Source organism: Mauremys mutica, chromosome 4 (genome assembly GCF_020497125.1).
Source record: "Mauremys mutica isolate MM-2020 ecotype Southern chromosome 4, ASM2049712v1, whole genome shotgun sequence".
NCBI classification, from domain to species: Eukaryota; Metazoa; Chordata; order Testudines; family Geoemydidae; genus Mauremys; species Mauremys mutica.
Window position 1 is genome coordinate 157735163 of NC_059075.1, and position 21936 is coordinate 157757098.

Here is a 21936-nt window from a genome sequence, read left to right on the forward strand (position 1 = left end):
GCTGGCGGGCCGCCATGATGCGTCCTGGCAATCCCGGCCGTTCACCGGGCGGCCATCTTGACTCCTGGCAAACCCCAGTTTGCGCTCCCCCCATCCCCCCAGCCCCACCCCTGGAGCCGGGGCGAGGGGGGCGGCCCCAAAGGGGGAGGGGCGGGTCAGAGTGGGACTCCGGGGAAACGGGAAGTGCGGTCACGTGGCTGCCCGGGCGTCACGTGAGCCGGCTCCGGGCGGGGGGGTCAGGCTGCCTGGGGGGAAGGAGTCGCCCCCCGGCTCACCCCATCGCTGGTGTATCGGGCGGCCCCGAGCCCCCGCCCCCGCCGCCGCCGCCGCCGCCATGGAGCCGGACGGTTGGCAGCGTCTGTCCGACTCGGAGGGTGAGTCCCCCCCCGAACCCCGGGTCCCCCCCCGCGAGCCCCCCCTGAACCCCGGGTCCCCCCCCGCGAGCCCCCCCCGAACCCCGGGTCCCCTCCCGCGAGCCCCGGGTCCCCCCCCCGCGAGCCCCGGGTCTGCCACCTCCTGGGAGTCCCAGCCCCGGTGCGGGGGACGGGGGAGGGGGGCGTCCTGGGGTCCCAGCCGGGGTCCCCGTGCAGGGGGAGGGGTCCCAGCCCCGGTGCTGGGCAGGGGGGAGGGGGGCGTCCCGGGGTCCCAGCCGGGGTCCCCGTGCAGGGGGAGGGGTCCCAGCCCCGGTGCGGGGGACGGGGGAGGGGGGCGTCCCGGGGTCCCAGCCGGGGTCCCCGTGCAGGGGGAGGGGTCCCAGCCCCGGTGCTGGGCAGGGCGGAGGGGGGCGTCCCAGGGTCCCCGCCGGGGTCCCCGTGCAGGGGGAGGGGTCCCAGCCCCGGTGCGGGGGACGGGGGAGGGGGGCGTCCTGGGGTCCCAGCCGGGGTCCCCGTGCAGGGGGAGGGGTCCCAGCCCCGGTGCTGGGCAGGGGGGCGGGGGGCGTCCTGGGGTCCCAGCCGGGGTCCCCGTGCAGGGGGAGGGGTCCCAGCCCCGGTGCTGGGCAGGGGGGAGGGGGGCGTCCCGGGGTCCCAGCCGGGGTCCCCGTGCAGGGGGAGGGGTCCCAGCCCCGGTGCGGGGGACGGGGGAGGGGGGCGTCCCGGGGTCCCAGCCGGGGTCCCCGTGCAGGGGGAGGGGTCCCAGCCCCGGTGCGGGGGACGGGGGAGGGGGGCGTCCCGGGGTCCCAGCCGGGGTCCCCGTGCAGGGGGAGGGGTCCCAGCCCCGGTGCTGGGCAGGGGGGAGGGGGGCGTCCCAGGGTCCCCGCCGGGGTCCCCGTGCAGGGGGAGGGGTCCCAGCCCCGGTGCGGGGGACGGGGGAGGGGGGCGTCCCGGGGTCCCCGCCGGGGTCCCCGTGCAGGGGGAGGGGTCCCAGCCCCGGTGCGGGGGACGGGGGAGGGGGGCGTCCCGGGGTCCCAGCCGGGGTCCCCGTGCAGGGGGAGGGGTCCCAGCCCCGGTGCAGGGCAGGGGGGAGGGGGGCGTCCCGGGGTCCCAGCCGGGGTCCCCGTGCAGGGGGAGGGGTCCCAGCCCCGGTGCGGGGCAGGGGGGAGGGGGGCGTCCCGGGGTCCCAGCCGGGGTCCCCGTGCAGGGGGAGGGGTCCCAGCCGGGGTCCCGGCCGGACTGGTCCGTACGAAGCCAGCCAGGACTCGGGGGCAGTGCGACTCCCCGCAGGACTCGCTGTCCAGGGCAGGGGCCTCCTGGGTCCGACCTCGCAGCGTCCAGGCCCCCGATCACCCCGTGACTCCCCGCAGCGAGGGCCCCTGGTCGGGCCCCTGGGGCCCCCCACTCCGCAGCCAGCCGGGACCCCCAGCCGGCGTGTGACCCGGGCGGGTCGTTAGCCGGCGTGGGACAGGGCTCGTTAGCACAGACATGCGGGACTTTCAGCCAAGCCCATCTCGGGGGGACCCCGAGCCTGGTGCCCTGGACTCCCCCCGGCGCCTCCGACACACGCCCCTGTCCTGCCTCCCCCCCCCCCTTGTCTCTTTCCTGGGCTGAGGAGCTGGGCCTGTTCCTACTGGGGGCTGTGAGTGCTGGGGGGGGGGGGGAGGATGCTCTGCATTGGGGGTGGGGAGACTGGCCAGAGGGAGGGGACCTGGGCAGGTAACGTGAGACCCCAGGATGGGGGAGAGGCCAGGTGACACCTCTGCCCGGGGAGCTGAACAAAGGCTGGGGGAGGACGCTGGGGAGTGAGAGGAGGTTCAGGGTTCAGGCTGGGGAATGGAGGGAAGCACAGACAGGGCTCTGACCCCCCAAGGGGCTTTGATGCTCCTGGGACCCCAAGAGGGACCTAACAGGGGGGATCCTGTTGTCTGTGCCTGCAAGACCCTGTCCTGGACTGTGTTCCTGGCGTCTAAATAAACCTTCTGCTTTCCTGGCTGGCTGAGAGTCCTGGTGAATCGCAGGGAGGGGGGTGCCGGGCCCCGACTCCCCCACACTCCGTGACACTGGACCACCTCAGACGGCCCCTGACCCGCAGCTTCCCTGCCAGGCCACAGAGTGTGTGTCGGCCATCGGCAGCCGGCCCTCGCGTCACTGCCGCACCAACACCCCTGCCCCACCCCCGAGACACGGGAGTGTAACAGAGGGGAAACTGAGGCACGCACAGGAGTCACGCAGAACATTAAGGCTCACTTACAACAAAACAAGGGGAAAACTGCACTTTGTCACCCCCCCCCACAAGCCCCAGTTCTGCCCCCTTGACGCTCCCCCATCTCCCTCTGCAGATGAGGAGCCACCAGCGCCACCTCCTGCCTGCGCCACCTGCTGGAGGAACTTAGCCGGTTTCTGGTGAGTGGCCTTGCACGAGGGCCCTCGCACGCTCATTCCCTTGGCCCGTCCCTGTCCTGGGGCCTTTCCTCACTGCCCTGCCCGCCTCTCACGCTGGATGCCCATGACCCGCTTGCTCCAGTGGACATCTCTACCCCCGCCGTGCGTTGCACACTCACTGCCAGGTGCACGCGCGCCCCCCCCCGGGCACGCTCCCCACCTGGCATGAGCACACTCCACACCTCACGCCCTCTCCACGCCGCCGCCCTCAGCCCCTCCACGCTCCCCTGGGGGCCTCTGCCCTCTTTCTAACCCCCTCCCCTCCCCTCCCCCCGCAGGCTGCTCGGCCTCTGCAATAACTTTGCCTACGTGGTGATGCTGAGCGCGGCCCATGACATCCTGAGCCACCAGGGGGCACCGGACATCAACGGGACCACCCAGGTGGGTCCAAGCTGGCGGCGGGGCGGGGGCGGGGTAGATAGCACAGAGACACCCCCTTGCCCAGCACCTACGAGCGCTGGTGAGCGGATCCTTGTGCAAACAGCCGTGCAAAGGAGAGCTCAGCAGTGGGGACAGCCTCAGGTCGGATGGGCACCGCTCATACAGCTGCTCCAGCACCAGCAGTTTAATCACGTCCCCCGGCGTCGGCCCCATCTGCCCACTTGCTGGCATATCCCTCCATGCGGACGGCCAGTTGCAGATAGGAGACCTCAGGGGTTTTATCCTGACTCCGGAACCTCTCCCGGTACATCTCCGGGGTCAGCCCAAACTCGCGCAGCAGGGCCTGCTTGAATGGGTCGTAGTTCCCTTTCTCCTCCTCCCCCAGCTGGCCGTACAATGCCACGGCCTTGGGGTCCAGTGAGGGGGTGAGAACCCGGAGCCTGTCCGCAGGATCCACCTGGTGCAGCTCGCAGGCCGTCTCAAAGGCACCCAGGAAGTCACCCATGTCCTCCCCCTCCTTGCGCGGGGCCAGGATGGACTTATCAAAGCTCCGCGCAGTCCTGGCCCCCCCCTCACTCACCGCTGCCCGGGGCCTGCTGCCCCCCAGCCTCGCCAGGGCAAGCTCACGATGACGCTGTCGGTCTCTCTCCTCCCGGTCATGTTCTCTGTCTGTCCTCATGTTCCCTCTGTTTCTCATGATCCTCCAGCTCTCTCAGTTTTGCCCACGGAGGTGTTAATGGGGGGGGACCTCAAGGACTGGCCAAGCAACGCCCAGGGGTGCCCTGGTCGTGACCCGTAGTCAGAGTCGGCGCAGGGCACTGCGCCCTGACAACGGGGAAGGTACTCTGCCCGAGGCGCAGGACCCTGACCTGGTGGGGAGGGAACGCCCAGGGACACGGCTCAGAGAGGCTGCGGCCTCAGACCCAGCCAGCGGGAGAGAGCAGGTCCCCAATCCTGTGACCCCTGCCAGCGGGTGGGGAAGGCCCGGGACAAGGGGGAAGCAGCTCTGAGGCCTTTGCCCATCAGAGAAGAACCTTTCCAGAAGGTGGCCATGGACATGGTGGGACCTCTCAGCAAGACGACCCGGGCGGGGAAGAAACACATCCTGGTGGTGGTAGATTTCGCCACTCGCTACCCTGAGGCGGTGGCACGCTGAGATCAGAGGGGTGCTGCATCTGTACCGACAGTTGTTTTCCAACCAGCCTGGGCGCAGTAATGTGACTGTCCACCGGGTGGAGACTGGGGCACACACCCCGATACGATGCTCCCCTTTTCGGGTTACCGGGAAGACTGCCCGGGACCTGGAAAGAGAGGTCAGGGACATGCTGGCTTTAGGGGTGATCCAGCCGTCCGCCAGCCCCTGGGCCTCCCCAGTGGTGCTGGTCCCCAAGAAGGACGGGTCGATCCGGTTCTGCGTGGACTATCGAAAGCTCAATGCCATCACCGTATCTGATGCCTACCCCATGCCAAGGCCTGACGAGCTCCTAGACAAGCTGGGAGGCGCTCGGTACCTCACCACCATGGATCTTACCAAAGGCTACTGGCAAGTGCCGCTGGACGCAGATGCCCGGCTGAAATCGGCCTTCATCACTCCCCTGGGGCTCTACGAGTTTCTGACCCTGCCCTTCGGCCTCAAGGGAGCGCCGGCCACCTTCCAGCGCCTGGTGGATCAGCTACTGAGGGGGATGGAGAGTTTTGCTGTGGCGTATATTGACGACATCTGCATCTTCAGCCAGACCTGGGAGGACCACGTGTCCCAGGTTAGACGAGTGCTGGACCGACTCCGGGAGGCGGGGTTAACCGTAAAGGCTGAGAAGTGCAAGGTGGGGATGGCTGAAGTATCTTACCTGGGCCATCGGGTGGGGAGCGGCTGCCTAAAGCCGGAACCAGCCAAGGTGGAGGTGATCAGAGACTGGCCCGCTCCCCAGACCAAAAAGCAGGTCCAGGCCTTTATCGGGATGGCGGGGTACTATCGAAGGTTCGTGCCCCACTTTAGCGCCATAGCCGCCCCCATCACTGAGCTGTGCAAGAAGGGGAAGCCAGACAAGGTGGTCTGGACCGAGCAGTGCCAGGAGGCTCTCCAGGCACTGAAGGAGGCCTTGGTCAGTGGCCCAGTTCTGGCAAACCCAGACTTTGACAAGCCCTTTATGGTGTTCACCGACGCCTCAGACACGGGGCTGGGGGCGGTGTTGATGCAGGAGGATGAAAAGGGGGAGAGACACCCCATCGTGTACCTGAGCAAGAAGTTGCTACCCCGGGAGCAGAACTACGTGGCCATCGAGAAGGAATGCCTGGCCATGGTGTGGGCCCTGAAGAAACTGGAGCCATATCTCTTTGGGCGCCACTTCACCGTGTGCACCGACCACTCTCCCCTGACCTGGCTGCACCAGATGAAAGGAGCCAACGCCAAGCTCCTGAGGTGGAGCCTGCTCCTGCAGGACTATGACATGGACGTGGTCCACGTGAAGGGAAGTGCCAACCTGATAGCGGACGCGCTGTCCCGGAGAGGGGGCCCCGAACTTCCCCGGGTCACTGGGCAGAGTGACCCCGCTCAGTTCAGTCTCGGAGGGGGGAGAGGTGTGATGGAGCAGGGGCTGTCTGTGTGGGGGATGGGAGGGCAGGGGGTGACATTAGGTGATGGACAGGACCTGAGCCTGTAACCTGAACCAGGCAGGGGGGAGGGGAGGTCTCACCTCTGCCCGGGGAGCTGGACAAAGGAGGGAGCCGGCGGGAGGGGGGGGGGTCAGTTTCGGTTTGGGGCTGGGGGGTGCAGTGCAGGGAATCCCAAGCTGGGAACGAAGGTCCCTGCACCCCCAGAAGGACCAGATTGAGGGGTCCGGGCTCTGGCCACAAGCTCTGCTGTATCCTGCCTTCCTGTGTCCAATAAACCTGCTGTGTTACTGGCTGGCTGAGAGTCACTGTGGGTCCCAGGCAGAGGGGTGCAGGGCCGGACTCCCGGGTCACCGTGCGCGTGCGGGGTGGGGGGTGGATCTGCAGCGTCTGCCCCTGTAACCATGTCTCCTGCCCCCAGACTCCCCCGGTGACACCCCCCAGCAGGAACTCGTCCAACACGTCCCGCTATGACTGCAACCCCATCTCCACCGGGGTAAGTGCTGTGGGGCGGGGCCTGGGGAGGGGGCGGGGCTGGCCTTGTCTCTAACCTCCCCCCCATAATTGTCCCCCCCCAGGCTGTGCTCTTGGCTGACATCCTGCCCACCCTGCTCATCAAATTCAGCGCCCCCTTCTACATCCACCGCGTGCCCTATGGGTGAGTGTCTGTGTGTGTGTGTGTGTGGGGGGCTGGTTCCCCACATGGACCCTCCTGTCGCCCCCAGCCCGGGGGGGGCTGTGGGTGACCCGTGCTGACCCCGTCTCTCCCCCAGCCTGTGGGAGGCTGTGGGTGACCCATGCTGACCCCGTCTCTCCCTGAGCCCGCGGGTGGCCGTGGGGGGCCAAGGGGTGTGTCACGGAGCCCCCGGGCGCTGCTCTGGAGCTGCTCCCCACAAGCCAGGCAGGACTCTGGGAGCCTCCTCTCCCTCGGAGCAGCCTGTCTGCAGGGCAAGCAGCTCCCCCGGCTTCACCTCCTGGGTCTCTCCTTGGAGCATTCAGCCTCCTCTGCCCCTCCGGGCGCTTCCCACAGCGAGTCCACCCAGCGGGGTCCTGGGGGGCCACAGGGTCCTGCCCCCCCACTGCGCAGTCAGACGGGACTCTCAGCCAGCCAGTGACACAGAGGTTTATTAGATGACAGGAACAGGGTCTAACACAGAGCTTGTAGGTACAGAGAACCGGACCCCTCGGCCGGGTCCATTCTGGGGGGCAGTGAGTCAGACCCCCACGTCTGCACTTCACTCCTCGTCCCCAGCCAGCCCCAGACTGACCCCCCCCTCCAACCCCCCCTCCTCTGCTCAGCTCCTTCCCCGGGCCAGGAGGTCACCTGACCCCTTTGTCTCCAACACCTTCAGCCAGCACCTGTGCAGAGGGGGGGCCCAGGCCATCAGTTGCTAGGAGACAGAGTCCCAGGCATTTAGGTGCACTGGCCCCTTCCTCTGCAGCAATCCCACCCCCTGATCCCCCCAGCTAGATACTTAAGAACTGCAGAGGGGACACTGAGGCACCAACACCGTATTCAGAGCGAACATTAAGAACATTCCCAGTTCGTCACAGGAGGCTATGGGTGACCCGTGCTGACCCCGTCTCTCCCCTAGCCCGCGGGTGGCTGTGGGGGACTGGTGGGTGGCTGTGGGGGGACTGTGGGGGGCCATGAGGGGCTATGGGTGACCCGTGCTGACCCCGTCTCTCCCCCAGCCCGCGGGTGGCTGTGGGGGACTGGTGGGTGGCTGCGGGTGGCTGTGGGGGGCCATGAGGGGCTATGGGTGACCCGTGCTGACCCCGTCTCTCCCCCAGCCCGCGGGTGGCTGTGGGGGGCTGGTGGGTGGTTGTGGGGGGCCATGAGGGGCTATGGGTGACCCGTGCTGACCCCGTCTCTCCCCCAGCCCGCGGGTGGCTGTGGGGGGCTGGTGGGTGGCTGTGGGGGGACTGTGGGGGGCCATGAGGGGCTATGGGTGACCCGTGCCGACCCCATCTCTCCCCCAGCCCGCGGGTGGCTGTGGGGGGACTGTGGGTGGCCATGAGGGGCTATGGGTGACCCGTGCTGACCCCATCTCTCCCCCAGCCCGCGGGTGGCTGTGGGGGGACTGTGGGTGGCCATGAGGGGCTATGGGTGACCCGTGCTGACCCCATCTCTCCCCCAGCCCGCGGGTGGCGCTCTGCATCCTTTGTGCCTGGGGCAGTTTCCTGCTGGTCGCCTTCTCCACCACCGTGGGCATGAGCATCATGGGTAAGCGCCGTGGGGGGCTGGGTACCGGGGGCACAGGGCATTGTGGGCAAGAACTGAGCCTTAGGACAAGGGATTGTGGGTAAGCGCTGTGCTGCGGGGGAGGCCAGACAGGTGCATTGTGGGTAAGCGCTGTGCTGCGGGGGAGGCCGGACGGGTGCATTGTGGGTAAGCACTGTGCTGCGGGGCTGGACGGACAGGTGCATTGTGGGTAAGCGCTGTGCTGCGGGGGAGGCCGGACAGGTGCATTGTGGGTAAGCGCTGTGCTGTGGGGGAGGCCGGACGGGTGCATTGTGGGTAAGCGCTGTGCTGCGGGGGAGGCCGGACAGGTGCATTGTGGGTAAGCGCTGTGCTGCGGGGGAGGAGGAGGACAGGTGCATTGTGGGTAAGCGCTGTGAGGGGGGACGACAGGTGCATTGTGGGTAAGTGCTCTGTGTCCCCCCCAGGGGTGGTCCTGGCCAGCGTCTCGTCGGGGCTGGGGGAGATCAGCTTCCTGGCGCTCACGGCTTTCTACCCCAGGTACCGGGAGCCGGGGGGGCAGAGGGGGCTGCGAGGGGCTGGGCTCTCACCCCGCGTTTCTCCCCTCAGCGAGGTGGTGTCGAGCTGGGCATCGGGCATGGGGGATGCTGGGGGGGGCAGGGGGAGCTGGGGGGATGCGGGGGGCCGGGGGGGGTGCGGGGGGATGCGGGGGGCCGGGGGGGGGTGCGGGGGGATGCGGGGGGCCGGGGGCTCTGCGAGGGGCTGGGCTCTCACCCCGCGTTTCTCCCCCCAGCGAGGTGGTGTCGTGCTGGGCGTCGGGCATGGGGGGGTGCAGGGGCGTGGGGAGCCGGGAGGGGACCGGGGGGGAGCTGGGAGGGTGCGGGGGGCCGGGGGCTCTGCGAGGGGCTGGGCTCTCACCCCGCGTTTCCCCCCCCAGCGAGGTGGTGTCGTGCTGGTCGTCGGGCACGGGGGGCGCCGGGGGGGGCACGGGGGAGGGACCCGGGGGGCGGCGAGGGGCTGGGCTCTCACCCCGCGTTTCCCCCCCCAGCGAGGTGGTGTCGTGCTGGTCGTTGGGCACGGGGGGCGCCGGGGGGATGCGGGGGGCCGGGGGGGGTGCAGGGGGATGCGGGGGGCCGGGGGGGGTGCAGGGGGATGCGGGGGGCCGGGGGCTCTGCGAGGGGCTGGGCTCTCACCCCGCGTTCCCCCCCCCAGCGAGGTGGTGTCGTGGTGGTCGTCAGGCACGTGGGGAGCTGGGGGGATGCGGGGGGCCGGGGGGGGTGCAGGGGGATGCGGGGGGCCGGGGGCTCTGCGAGGGGCTGGGCTCTCACCCCGCGTTTCCCCCCCAGCGAGGTGGTGTCGTGCTGGGCGTCGGGCACGGGGGGAGCTGGGGGGATGTGGGGGGCCGGGGGGGGGTGCAGGGGGATGCGGGGGGCCGGGGGCTCTGCGAGGGGCTGGGCTCTCACCCCGCGTTTCCCCCCCCAGCGAGGTGGTGTCGTGCTGGTCGTCGGGCACGGGGGGAGCTGGGGGGAGGCGGGGGGCCGGGGGGGGTGCAGGGGGATGCGGGGGGCCGGGGGCTCTGCGAGGGGCTGGGCTCTCACCCCGCGTTTCCCCCCCAGCGAGGTGGTGTCGTGCTGGTCGTTGGGCACGTGGGGAGCTGGGGGGATGAGGGGGGCCGGGGGGGGTGCAGGGGGATGCGGGGGGCCAGGGGCTCTGCGAGGGGCTGGGCTCTCACCCCGCGTTTCCCCCCCCAGCGAGGTGGTGTCGTGCTGGTCGTTGGGCATGTGGGGAGCTGGGGGGATGCGGGGGGCCGGGGGGGGTGCAGGGGGATGCGGGGGGCCGGGGGCTCTGCGAGGGGCTGGGCTCTCACCCCGCGTTTCCCCCCCAGCGAGGTGGTGTCGTGCTGGTCGTTGGGCACGTGGGGAGCTGGGGGGATGCGGGGGGCCGGGGCGGGTGCAGGGGGATGCGGGGGGCCGGGGGGGGTGCAGGGGGATGCGGGGGGCCGGGGGCTCTGCGAGGGGCTGGGCTCTCACCCCGCGTTTCCCCCCCAGCGAGGTGGTGTCGTGCTGGTCGTCGGGCACGGGGGGCGCCGGGGGGGGGCACGGGGGAGGCACGGGGGGGCTGCGAGGGGCTGGGCTCTCACCCCGCGTTTCCCCCCCAGCGAGGTGGTGTCATGCTGGTCGTCGGGCACGGGGGGAGCTGGGGGGATGCGGGGGGCCGGGGGGGTGCAGGGGGATGCGGGGGGCCGGGGGCTCTGCGAGGGGCTGGGCTCTCACCCCGCGTTTCTCCCCCCAGCGAGGTGGTGTCGTGCTGGTCGTCGGGCACGGGGGGCGCCGGGGGGGGCACGGGGGAGGCACGGGGGGGCTGCGAGGGGCTGGGCTCTCCCCCCGCGTTTCCCCCCCAGCGAGGTGGTGTCATGCTGGTCGTCGGGCACGGGGGGAGCTGGGGGGATGCGGGGGGCCGGGGGGGTGCAGGGGGATGCGGGGGGCCGGGGGCTCTGCGAGGGGCTGGGCTCTCACCCCGCGTTTCTCCCCCCAGCGAGGTGGTGTCGTGCTGGTCGTCGGGCACGGGGGGCGCTGGGGGGATGCGGGGGGCCGGGGGGGGTGCAGGGGGATGCGGGGGGCCGGGGGGGTGCAGCGGGATACGGGTGGCTGGGGGCTCTGCGAGGGGCTGGGCTCTCACCCCGCGTTTCTCCCCCCAGCGAGGTGGTGTCGTGCTGGTCGTTGGGCACGTGGGGAGCTGGGGGGATGCGGGGGGCCGGGGGGGTGCAGGGGGATGCGGGGGGCCGGGGGGGGTGCAGGGGGATGCGGGGGGCCGGGGGCTCTGCGAGGGGCTGGGCTCTCACCCCGCGTTTCCCCCCCAGCGAGGTGGTGTCGTGCTGGTCGTCGGGCACGGGGGGCGCCGGGGGGGGGCACGGGGGAGGCACGGGGGCTCTGCGAGGGGCTGGGCTCTCACCCCGCGTTTCCCCCCCAGCGAGGTGGTGTCGTGCTGGTCGTCGGGCACGGGGGGAGCCGGGGCGGGCACGGGGGAGGCACGGGGGGGCTGCGAGGGGCTGGGCTCTCACCCCGCGTTTCCCCCCCAGCGAGGTGGTGTCGTGCTGGTCGTCGGGCACGGGGGGAGCTGGGGGGATGCGGGGGGCCGGGGGTTGCAGGGGAATGCGGGGGGCCGGGGGCTCTGCGAGGGGCTGGGCTCTCACCCCGCGTTTCCCCCCCCAGCGAGGTGGTGTCGTGCTGGTCGTTGGGCACGTGGGGAGCTGGGGGGATGCGGGGGGCCGGGGGGGGTGCAGGGGGATGCGGGGGGCCGGGGGCTCTGCGAGGGGCTGGGCTCTCACCCCGCGTTTCCCCCCCAGCGAGGTGGTGTCGTGCTGGTCGTCGGGCACGGGGGGCGCCGGGGGGGGCACGGGGGAGGCACGGGGGGGCAGCGAGGGGCTGGGCTCTCCCCCCGCGTTTCCCCCCCAGCGAGGTGGTGTCATGCTGGTCGTCGGGCACGGGGGGAGCTGGGGGGATGCGGGGGGCCGGGGGGGTGCAGGGGGATGCGGGGGGCCGGGGGCTCTGCGAGGGGCTGGGCTCTCACCCCGCGTTTCCCCCCACAGCTAGGTGGTGTCGTGCTGGTCGTCGGGCACGGGGGGCGCCGGGGGGGGCACGGGGGAGGCACGGGGGCTCTGCGAGGGGCTGGGCTCTCACCCCGCGTTTCCCCCCCAGCGAGGTGGTGTCGTGCTGGTCGTCGGGCACGGGGGGCGCCGGGGGGGGCACGGGGGAGGCACGGGGGGGCTGCGAGGGGCTGGGCTCTCACCCCGCGTTTCCCCCCCAGCGAGGTGGTGTCGTGCTGGTCGTCGGGCACGTGGGGAGCTGGGGGGATGCGGGGGGCCGGGGGGGTGCAGGGGGATGCGGGGGGCCGGGGGCTCTGCGAGGGGCTGGGCTCTCACCCCGCGTTTCTCCCCCCAGCGAGGTGGTGTCGTGCTGGTCGTCGGGCACGGGGGGCGCCGGGGGGGGCACGGGGGAGGCACGGGGGGGCTGCGAGGGGCTGGGCTCTCACCCCGCGTTTCCCCCCCAGCGAGGTGGTGTCGTGCTGGTCGTCGGGCACGGGGGGAGCTGGGGGGATGCGGGGGGCCGGGGGGGGTGCAGGGGGATGCGGGGGGCCGGGGGCTCTGCGAGGGGCTGGGCTCTCACCCCGCGTTTCTCCCCCCAGCGAGGTGGTGTCGTGCTGGGCGTCGGGCACGGGGGGCGCCGGCCTGCTGGGGGCGCTGTCGTACCTGGGGCTGACCCAGGCCGGCCTCAGCCCCCGTCACACGCTGCTGCTCATGCTGAGCCTGCCTCTGGCCATGCTGCTCAGGTGAGGGGCCGTGGGGGGGCAGCGAGGGGGGAGGGGCCGGGGGAGGCTTTTGGGAGCCCCCCCGGTATCTTACCCCCCTTTGTGTGCCCCCAGCTATTACGTGCTGCTGGTGCCCCCCCCCGCGGTGCCGCAGTGGCGCTGGGGTGACTCCGCTGTGCTGCACGACCCCCTGCCCGCCGCCCGCCAGCCCCTCATGGCGGGGGCCCCGGCCAAGCAGGGTAAGGGAGAGGGGTCAATGGGTGGGTGGGGGCTGGGGGGGATTGTGTTGGGGGCACAGGGGGCTTGGACTGTGTGGGGAGCAGTGGGGGGGCTGGGGGTGGTGGCGGGGGCCGTGGGCCCAGCTGACGTCTGTCCCCCCTAGGTGGCGGGGCCGCAGAGCTGACGCTGCAGGCCAAGGGGCGAATTGTGAAGGTAGGATGGGGGAGGGGGGCGGGGGCAGTCCCGGAACCCAGGCGTCCTGGCGCTTGGTCTCTCTCCACTGGTCCAGTGCGGGGAGATGTGGAACTGGGAGAACCGGACTGAAGGAAGCAGCGGCTGTTTTATTCCGAGTGGGGAATGGGACCCAGGCATCCGGGTGGGGACCCCGCCGCTCTCCCAGACACTGGGGCGGGGAATGGGACCCAGGCGTCCGGGTGGGGCCCCCTGCAGCTCTCCCAGCGACCGGGGTGGGGAATGGGACCCAGGCGTCCGGGCGGGGCCCCCCGTAGCTCTCCCAGCGACCGGGGCGGGGAATGGGACCCAGGCGTCCGGGTGGGGACCCCGCCGCTCTCCCAGACACTGGGGCGGGGAATGGGACCCAGGCGTCCGGGTGGGGCCCCCCGTAGCTCTCCCAGCGACCGGGGCGGGGAATGGGACCCAGGTGTCCGGCCTGGGCCCCCCACAGCTCTCCCAGACACGGGGGCGGGGAATGGGACCCAGGCATCCGGGCAGGGTCCTCGCAGCTCTCCCAGCGACCGGGGTGGGGAATGGGGGAGCCCCCCGTCCTGCCTCTCACCTCCTCTCCCCGCAGGGTCTCCTGAAATACCTGCTGCCCCTGGCGCTCGTCTACTTCGCGGAGTATTTCATCAACCAGGGCCTGGTGAGTGCGGGGGGTCCCTGCGCCCCTCCCCGGCCTGCCGAGCCTCTGCCCTGGGGGGGTCTGTGCTGGGGCAGGGTCCCGGGGCCGGGGCTCTCTGAGGTTCTGGGGGGTCCCTGCGCCCCTCCCCGGCCCGCCGAGCCGTGCGACCCCCAGCACCCGGCCTCTGGCTCCGTTCAGTCGCCCGTGGGAGTCACGTCCTCCCCCCCCGCCCTGACGCTCTGCCCCAGGTGCTGGAGAGGTCTCTGCCCTGGGGGGTCTGCGCTGGGGCAGGGTCCCGGGGCTGGGGCTCTCTGAGGTTCTGTAACGGGCCCTGGGGGGACCCCTTCAGTGTCACTCCCTCGCTGGGGTAACCCCTGGCCTTTCCCAGCACCTTGGAGCCTACAGCCCCCCTGCCTCCCGCAGCGAGTGCCCCCGGCCCCAACGCCGGGGGGGGGAGACGTGCGCCCCCGGGGGGAGCCCTGCCCCCCTGTGACGGTGCTGCCCGGGGGAGCCAGCTGGGGTCACGCAGTCAGGGTGGGCTGCACACAGACCAGGCCAGACAAACCCCAGACGCTGGTGGATCTTCCAACACTGAGATTTACCAGCCAGCCCCAAACAGCCTCTGTTACCTCCCTGGTTCCTCCGAATCCAAACCCCGCAGCTCCGTCCCGTGCCCATCCCCAGGCCTCCGGCCAGACGCACACGGCAGAGATGCTGCTGGGTCCTGAAATCTTCTCACCATAGAAAGAGAAGGTTCGTCCAGCCCCCGAGGATCAGCCGCCCCCCCAGCTCCAGTGATAACTGACCCCAAATACCCGCTACAGCCAGTTCCTATTAACTCAGCTACAATGTATCAGCAGAGAAAAGGGAGCGAGCTGGTTCAAAGCTCAATCTACAGACAGACGTGAATTCGGTTCCTGAGGCTCTGGCACAGCAGAGCGGAGCTTGTAGTTACCCCAAGTCCTTTTAGAAACACTCCCGAGGCTCCAGCCCAGTGTCCGTGTTCAGGGGGCTCCAGCCAGTGCCTGGGGGTCTCAGTCCTTGTGGCTGAAGGTTTCCCCCTCGCGGAACCCAGAGCAGCTCGGAGCTGAAGCAGGATCGTGGCCCAGGGTTTGATACATTTCCAGCCGCCTTTGGGCCTGAGGAAACAATCGGCCTCACTCTCCTGCTCCCAGCCGGCCTGGCCATTCGCCCAGGGGATTGATCCAGGAGCAGCTCAGCCCCAGGGCAGCACAGCCGGCAAAGGGCCACCCGGACAGTCACACTCCTGCGCTCCAGTGTCCTGCCAAATGTTCAGCCTCCTGGTTTGCTCCTTGACTCAAAGCTCTAGCGCTAGACAGGCCTTGTTTGCTGCCATCCCAAGCCCTGAGCCACCCCCTGCCCTGCTCCCGCTGCCAGCGCGGCTGCATGGCCCAGCTCGGCCCATTCACAGACCTTCCTAGCCAGCCCTGAAGGTTCCCCCCGGGGCAGGGCAGGGCAGGCTGGGGGCATTAACTCGCCCTGGCCCTGGCCCCTTCCAGCGTGCGCCCCCAAGGGGAGTCCTGCCCCCCACCTCTGGACAGTGCAGTGCTCTCAGCTGGGGGCATTAACTCGCCCTGGCCCTGGCCCCTTCCATCGTGCGCCCCCAAGGGGAGTCCTGCCCCCCACCTCTGGAGAGTGCAGTGCTCTCAGCTGGGGGGAACCGCCGAGGGGGGCCTGGGACGAATGGACACGTCACAGCAAAGTCCGTCTGAGTGACTCCAGTGCCCCCTGCAGAGCCCCCCCCGCTCCCCAGTCCAGCTGCCCCCACCCCCTGGCCCGCCTCAGTCTGGTCTCCTCCAAACTCGCTCTTTGGTCTAACCAGCCGGCTTCCCGCAGAGGGCCAGGCTGGTGCAAATCGCCGGCCCATTGTCTGGGCCCAGACCCCACCTGGATCTCTGGATTCTTCTGCCAAAACAACACCCTCCTCCCATTAATAATGCCGCACATCGGGGGAAACACACACTAATCATGTGAAAGACTCTGAAAAATCCCATTTCATCCCAGTAGTGATGGACTTTTAACACCTAGTTTTTGTGCCAGTGCACCTTTGTCTGAAGGGGGTTACTGAGATACGCTGTCGTTCTGGGTATCAATCCTAGAGCAAGATCTCAGCACCACATACAATGTGGGTGCACACGTTTCAACGGGACAATGATGTTCAGCATATTATGAGTTTCCAAATGATACCTTACGAGGCATCCTTTGTACAAAATATATCAGACCCATGTAAAAGTGGTGACCATGGGGTGCAGGGTGAAACATGGGGTTGCTTTGGGGGTGCTGGGCAGGACACTGGGAGGCTGTGGAGCAAGGGGAGCTGGCAGTGGGGTCTGTGGGGAGTTGTGTGCTGACATGTGGGGCTTGGGGTGTGTCACAGAGTCCCCGGGCGCTGCTCTGGAACTGCTCCCCACCAAGCCAGGCAGGACTCTGGGAGCCTCCTCTCCCTCGGAGCAGCCTGTCTGCAGGGCAAGAAGCTCCCACGGCTTCACCTCCTGGGTCTCTCCTTGGAGCATTCAGCATCCCCTGCCCCTCCGTGCGCTTCCCCCAGCGAGTCCCCCAGGCGGGGTCCTGGGGGGCCACAGGGTCCTGCCCCCCCACGGCGCAGTCAGACGTGACTCTCAGCCAGCCGGGGACACAGAGGTTTATTCGATGACAGGAACAGGGTCTAACACAGAGCTTGTAGGTACAGAGAACCGGACCCCTCGGCCGGGTCCATTCTGGGGGGCAGTGAGCCAGACCCCCACGTCTGCACTTCACTCCTCGTCCCCAGCCAGCTCCAGACTGACACCCCCCCCAGCCCCTCCTCTGCTCAGCCCCTTTCCCAGGCCAGGAGGTCACCTGATCTCTGTGTCTCCCCCACCTTTAGCATCCCCTGGCAGGGGGAAGGGCTCAGGTCATTAGTTGCCAGGACACAGAGTGTCGGCCATTGATGCGCACTGGAGACCTAGGAAATGGACAGGGGAAACTGAGGCACCTGCACAGTATTCAGAGGAAACATTAAGAACATTCCCACTTCGTCCCAGGGGCAGGGCGAGGTGCCTGGCTGGGCGAGGGGTGCTGGGGGCAAGGGGCCAGGGCAGAGGGGAGGGTTGCTGGTGTGTGTTGGGTGGGTCGTATCTATATCACTAACCCCCCCCCCCCGTTTCCCCCCAGTTTGAGCTGCTGTACTTCCGGGACTCGGCTCTGACGCACGCTCAGCAATATCGCTGGTGAGACCCCCCAGGGACCCCCCCATCCTGCCGCAAGCTCCCCAGGGGCCTGGGCACCCCTGCCCACGGAGGGGGCTTCCTGGGCGCTGGGTTGAGTCCCGTGGGGTGGGGAGGATCGGGGTCAGCAGCATCCCTGGGAGAGACTCCTGGGCCCCCCAGTACTGACCCTCCCCCTCCGGTGCAGGTACCAGATGCTCTACCAGGCCGGGGTGTTTGTATCCCGGTCGTCCCTGCGCTGCGTCCGGATCCGCCACATCTGGGTCCTCGCCCTGCTGCAGGTTTGTCTGCCCCCCAGGCCCCTCTGCCCTGCCCCCCAGGCCCCTCTGCCCTGCCCCCAGCCCCCCCTCCCAGCCCCCCTCTGCCCCGTGCCTGCCCCAGCCCCCCTCTGCCCCATGCCTGCCCCCAGCCCCCCGCCTGCCCACTCTCCCCCCTCTGTGCTGCCCCCAGCCCCCCCTCCCAGCCCCCCTCTGCCCCGTGCCTGCCCCCAGCCCCCCCCTGCCCCGTGCCTGCCCCCAGCCCCCCTCTGCCCTGCCCCCCCTCCCAGCCTCCCTCTGCCCCATGCCTGCCCCCAGCCCCCCTCCCAGCCCCCTGCCTGCTCACTCTCCCCCCTCTGCCCTGCCCCCAGCCCCCCCTCCCAGCCCCCCTCTGCCCTGCCGCCAGCCCCCCTCTTCCCCCTGCCTGCCCACTCTCCCCCCTCTGCCCTGCCCCCAGCCCCCCCTCCCAGCCCCCCTCTGCCCCGTGCCTGCCCCCAGCCCCCCTCTGCCCTGCCCCCAGCCCCCCCTCCCAGCCCCCCTCTGCCCCATGCCTGCCCCCAGCCCCCCTCCCAGCCCCCTGCCTGCTCACTCTCCCCCCTCTGCCCTGCCCCCAGCCCCCCCTCCCAGCCCCCCTCTGCCCTGCCGCCAGCCCCCCTCTTCCCCCGGCCTGCCCACTCTCCCCCCTCTGCCCTGCCCCCAGCCCCCCCTCCCAGCCCCCCTCTGCCCCGTGCCTGCCCCCAGCCCCCCCTCCCCGCCCCCCTCTGCCCCGTGCCTGCCCCAGCCCCCCTCTTCCCCCTGCCTGCTCACTCTCCCCCCTCTGCCCTGCCCCCAGCCCCCCCTCCCAGCTCCCCTCTGCCCCCTGCCTGCCCCCGCCCCCCTCTGCCCTGCCCCCAGCCCCCCTCCCAGCGCCGTTCCTGCCCCAGCCCCCCTCTGCCCTCCGCCTGCCGCCAGCTCTCCCCTGGGCTCCCCTCTTCCCCCCCTTTCCCCGCAGCCGCTGCCCTCGCCCCCGGCTCCCAGCCCCTTCCATGGCGGGTTGTCACCCGCAGGGTGCAGTCTGGGCTGTTATCCCCCAACTCGACAGCAGGTGGCGCCACAGGCCCAACTGGGTGCTTCACCTGAGCGGCTCCGGGACAGCCAGGAGCCGGGGCGGTTTCCCGGCCCCCCGGCGTGTCACCCAGGACTAGCCCAGCCCGTCCCGCACCGCACGGGGTGCGCCCAACGCTCCCCCAGTGAGAGTCGCTTCCCGGAGCCGCCACCCCAGCCACGCTGGGAAACCGGCCCCGAGTTCATGAACTGCAGGAGACAGCTCGTAAGCGATGCTCAGGGGCAGCGAACCGACCAAAGCCGAGTCCCTGCGCAGACTGAGCCGAACCCACTGGGCTGACGGGATCGGAACGAGCCGGTTCTCCCCCTGGCCGATGAGACGAGCCGCCCACAGGCTGGAAATCCCTGTAGCCCGGGGCCAGCACGGCCCCCGTTCACTCCTTGTTCCTCAGGCGTTTCCAGGAGTTCTCGTGGGGGGAGTGAGGCCGAGAGACGATGACCCCCCCCCCCCAGCTTCTCCATGCGGCTGGAGCCCCTTGTTCGAAGCTGAGCCCCCAGCCCAGTGGCTGGAAAGAGACAGGGACCAACGTGGAGTTCAGTGTCACGGGCTCTGTCCCCGTCCTGCTGCGTCCCAGCAGCCATTGCTCCGAGAATCACAGGGCAGGAAGGGGCCTCGCGAGGCATCTAGTCCCGGCCCCGGCGCTCGGGGCAGGACACGGGGTTTTCTAGCCCGTCCCCGGCAGGGGTTTGTCCAACCGGCTCCTAAACATCCCCAGTGACCGAGATCCCAGCACCTCCCTGGCGAGTTACCCCAGCGCTGAGCCACCCTGACCCGTCGGACGGTTTTCCTAAGCCGCCCTGGCTGCAAGTTCAGCCCCTGGCTCCTTGTCCTGTCCTCAGAGGCTGAGAACAATTCTTCTCCCTCCGCCTTGTAACAAGCTTGGACAGAAACCTGTTCTCCTGGCCCCCTGGGTCTCCTCTTCTCCAGGCTGCACAAACCCAGGGCTGTCAGTCTCCCCTCACACCTCACGGTTTCTAGCCCTTTCGGCAGTTGTGTTGCTCTCCCCTGGACTTTCTCCAATTTGTCCACATCCCTCCTGCAATGTGGTGCCCAGAACTGGACACAACCCTCCAGCTGAGGCCGGAGCAGAGCTGCAGAATCACTTCTCGTGCCTGGCTCACCACACTCCTGCTGATACAGCCCAGGACGCTGGTCGCTTTTGTCGCAGCAGCGTCACACTGGTGCCTCCTATTTAGCTTGTGATCCACTGTGACCCCCAGAGCCCTTTGCAGCTCCCCTTCCTCGGGGGTCATTGCCAGGGGGTGTGTGCGACTGACCGTTCCTGCCTGAGTGCAGCACTTTGCATTTGTCCTGAGGGAATTTCAGCCTGTTCACTTCAGGCCATTTCTCCAGTTTGCCCGGAGCGGTCGGAATTTTACTCTTATCCCCTAAAGGCTCCCAGCCCCTCCCCGCGTGGCTGAGACGTTCGCGGGGGGCGAAACTCTTCCAGGTCCATTGTCAGTGCTGGCTGGGGGTGTCACCCCCTGAGCCCACGGGAAATGGAGACGCCATTCCCCCTCCATTTACACTGACGGCCCCGCCGCCCCCAGGAGAGAATCAGTCAGCAGAGCTGCTCCCGGGTCGGCTCCCAGGGACAAGATGCATTATAGCATCGTAGGGAGGGGTGGGGGGTAGTGTCACGCTCCCCCCCCCCCCCGGCCCAGTCACTCGCTGCTCCCTGAAACCTCCCCCCCCGGTCACTCGCTGCTCCCCCCCCCAAACCTCCCCCCCTCCCCGGTCACTCGCTGCTCCCCCCTCCCCGGTCACTCGCTGCTCCCCCCCCGAAACCTCCCCCCGGTCACTCGCTGCTTCCCCCTCCCCGCAACCTCGCCCCCCCCAGTCACTCGCTGCTCCCCCCTCACCAAAACCTCCCCCCCCGGTCACTCGCTGCTCCCCCCTCCCCAGTGACTCGCTGCTCCCCCCTCCCCCCCCGTCCCCAGTCACCCCTATTCCCCGGGGCCCGGCGCGTCACGCCGATCCCCTTCCCCCGGCCCCTGTTCCCCGGGGGCCGGCGCGTCACGCCGATCCCCGGCCCCTGTTCCCCGGGGCCCGGCGCGTCACGCCGATCCCCGGCCCCGGCCCCTGTTCCCCGGGGCCCGGCGCGTCACGCCGATCCCCGTCCCCGGCCCCTGTTCCCCGGGGCCCGGCGCGTCACGCCGATCCCCTTCCCCCGGCCCCTTTTCCCCGGGGCCCGGGCGCGTCACGCCGATCCCCTTCCCCCGGCCCCTGTTCCCCGGGGCCCGGCGCGTCACGCCGATCCCCTTCCCCCGGCCCCTGTTCCCCGGGGCCCGGCGCGTCACGCCGATCCCCTTCCCCCGGCCCCTGTTCCCCGGGGCCCGGCGCGTCACGCCGATCCCCTTCCCCCGGCCCCTGTTCCCCGGGGCCCGGCGCGTCACGCCGATCCCCTTCCCCGGCCCCTGTTCCCCGGGGCCCGGCGCGTCACGCCGATCCCCTTCCCCCGGCCCCTGTTCCCCGGGGCCCGGCGCGTCACGCCGATCCCCTTCCCCCGGCCCCTGTTCCCCGGGGCCCGGCGCGTCACGCTAATCACTAACCCCCTTCCCTGCCCCTTGCAGTGCCTGAACATGGTGTTCCTCCTGGCCGCCGTGTACTTTATGTTCCTGCCTAGCATCTACCTGGTCTTTGCCCTGGTCCTGTACGAGGGGCTGCTGGGGGGTGCCGGCTACGTGAACACCTTCCACAGCATCAGCCTGGAGGTGAGCGCGGGGCGCTGGCGGGAAGGGAAGTAACAGCAGCCGGGGGGGGGGGGGACGACACACTGCGGGGGAAGGGAAGTAACAGCACCGGGGGGGACACACTGCGGGGGAAGGGAAGTAACAGAGCAGCCGGGGGGGGGGGACGACAACCTGGGGGGGAAGGGAAGTAACAGAGCAGCCGGGGGGGGGGGGACGACACACTGGGGGGGAAGGGAAGTAACAGAGCAGCCGGGGGGGGGGACGACACACGGGGGGGAAGGGAAGTAACAGCAGCCGGGGGGGGGGACGACACACTGGGGGGGAAGGGAAGTAACAGCAGCCGGGGGGGACACACTGGGGGGGAAGGGAAGTAACAGAGCAGCCGGGGGGGGGACGACACACTGGGGGGAAGGGAAGTAACAGCAGCCGGGGGGGACGACACACTGGGGGGGAAGGGAAGTAACAGCAGCCGGGGGGGACACACTGGGGGGGAAGGGAAGTAACAGCACCAGGGGGACACCAGTCCAGGCCCCCTTTCCCCCGCTGGGGGGACACCAGAGGGCGGGGGGGACCAGGCCGGGAGGGCACTGGGGGGTGCCAGGACATGGGGCACCCCGGGGGCAGCAGTTTAATGGGGCGCCAGGTGAGAGCCCAGTGGAAGACGGGAGGGAGGTTATTAACATAACACGGGAGCTGCAAGACAACGGGGGCCGGGGCGGGGGCCGGGGGAGGGTTTGTGGGGGCCGGGGGGAAGGGTACTGCATAGCACCACGGGGGCGGGGCTGTGTGCCAGGGGAAGGAGGGTATGGGGAGGGGTGTGTGGGGAGGGGGGAGGAGGGTAGAGGGGAGGGGGGTGTGGGGAGGGGTGTGGGGAGGGGGGCCTACAGGAGAGGGAGCGGGCGAAAGGGGGCAGGGCTGCGCTGCCATTAATCCGCCCCCCCCCCCCCCCGCAGAGCCCGCCGGAGGAGCGGGAGTTCGCCATGGGCGTGGGCTGTGTGGCCGACACCCTGGGCATCTCGCTGGCTGGAGCCGCCGCGTTCCCCGCCCACGACTACTTCTGCCGCCTGCCCTGAGCTGCCCCCCCCAGCCGGCCGGTGCTGCTGGCCTCCCGCCTGTCTGTGCCTCAGGGGCTGGGAGGGGCCGAGGGTGCAGGGGCTGGTATGGAGCTGGCGGGGAGGTCCGGCCCCAATAGGAGCAGGACTGGGGGGCATTGGAGTCAGGGCATGGGGGGCGTATGGGAGGGAGCAGGATAGGAAGG

At 70.2% G+C, this 21936-nt stretch overlaps 1 protein-coding gene across 2 annotated transcripts; it reads left to right on the forward strand.

Moving 5' to 3' along the window:
* Positions 1-57: 57 nt before the first annotated feature.
* On the forward strand, positions 58-21926 carry LOC123368489 (battenin-like). Of its 2 annotated transcripts, none has more exons than XM_045013326.1 (15): positions 58-374; positions 2714-2777; positions 3095-3197; positions 6229-6303; positions 6386-6465; positions 7949-8034; positions 8478-8550; positions 12196-12339; positions 12433-12557; positions 12716-12750; positions 13349-13417; positions 16571-16626; positions 16811-16904; positions 20559-20699; positions 21632-21926. In XM_045013326.1, the coding sequence occupies exons 1-15, from the start codon at positions 335-337 to the stop codon at positions 21749-21751; spliced, it is 1305 nt and encodes a 434-aa protein (XP_044869261.1). In that variant the 5' UTR covers positions 58-334; the 3' UTR covers positions 21752-21926. The 2 variants fall into 2 exon arrangements, with proteins under 2 accessions (XP_044869261.1, XP_044869260.1); XM_045013325.1 differs by having other exon boundaries at positions 12701-12750; positions 21632-21925.
* Positions 21927-21936: the final 10 nt, after the last annotated feature.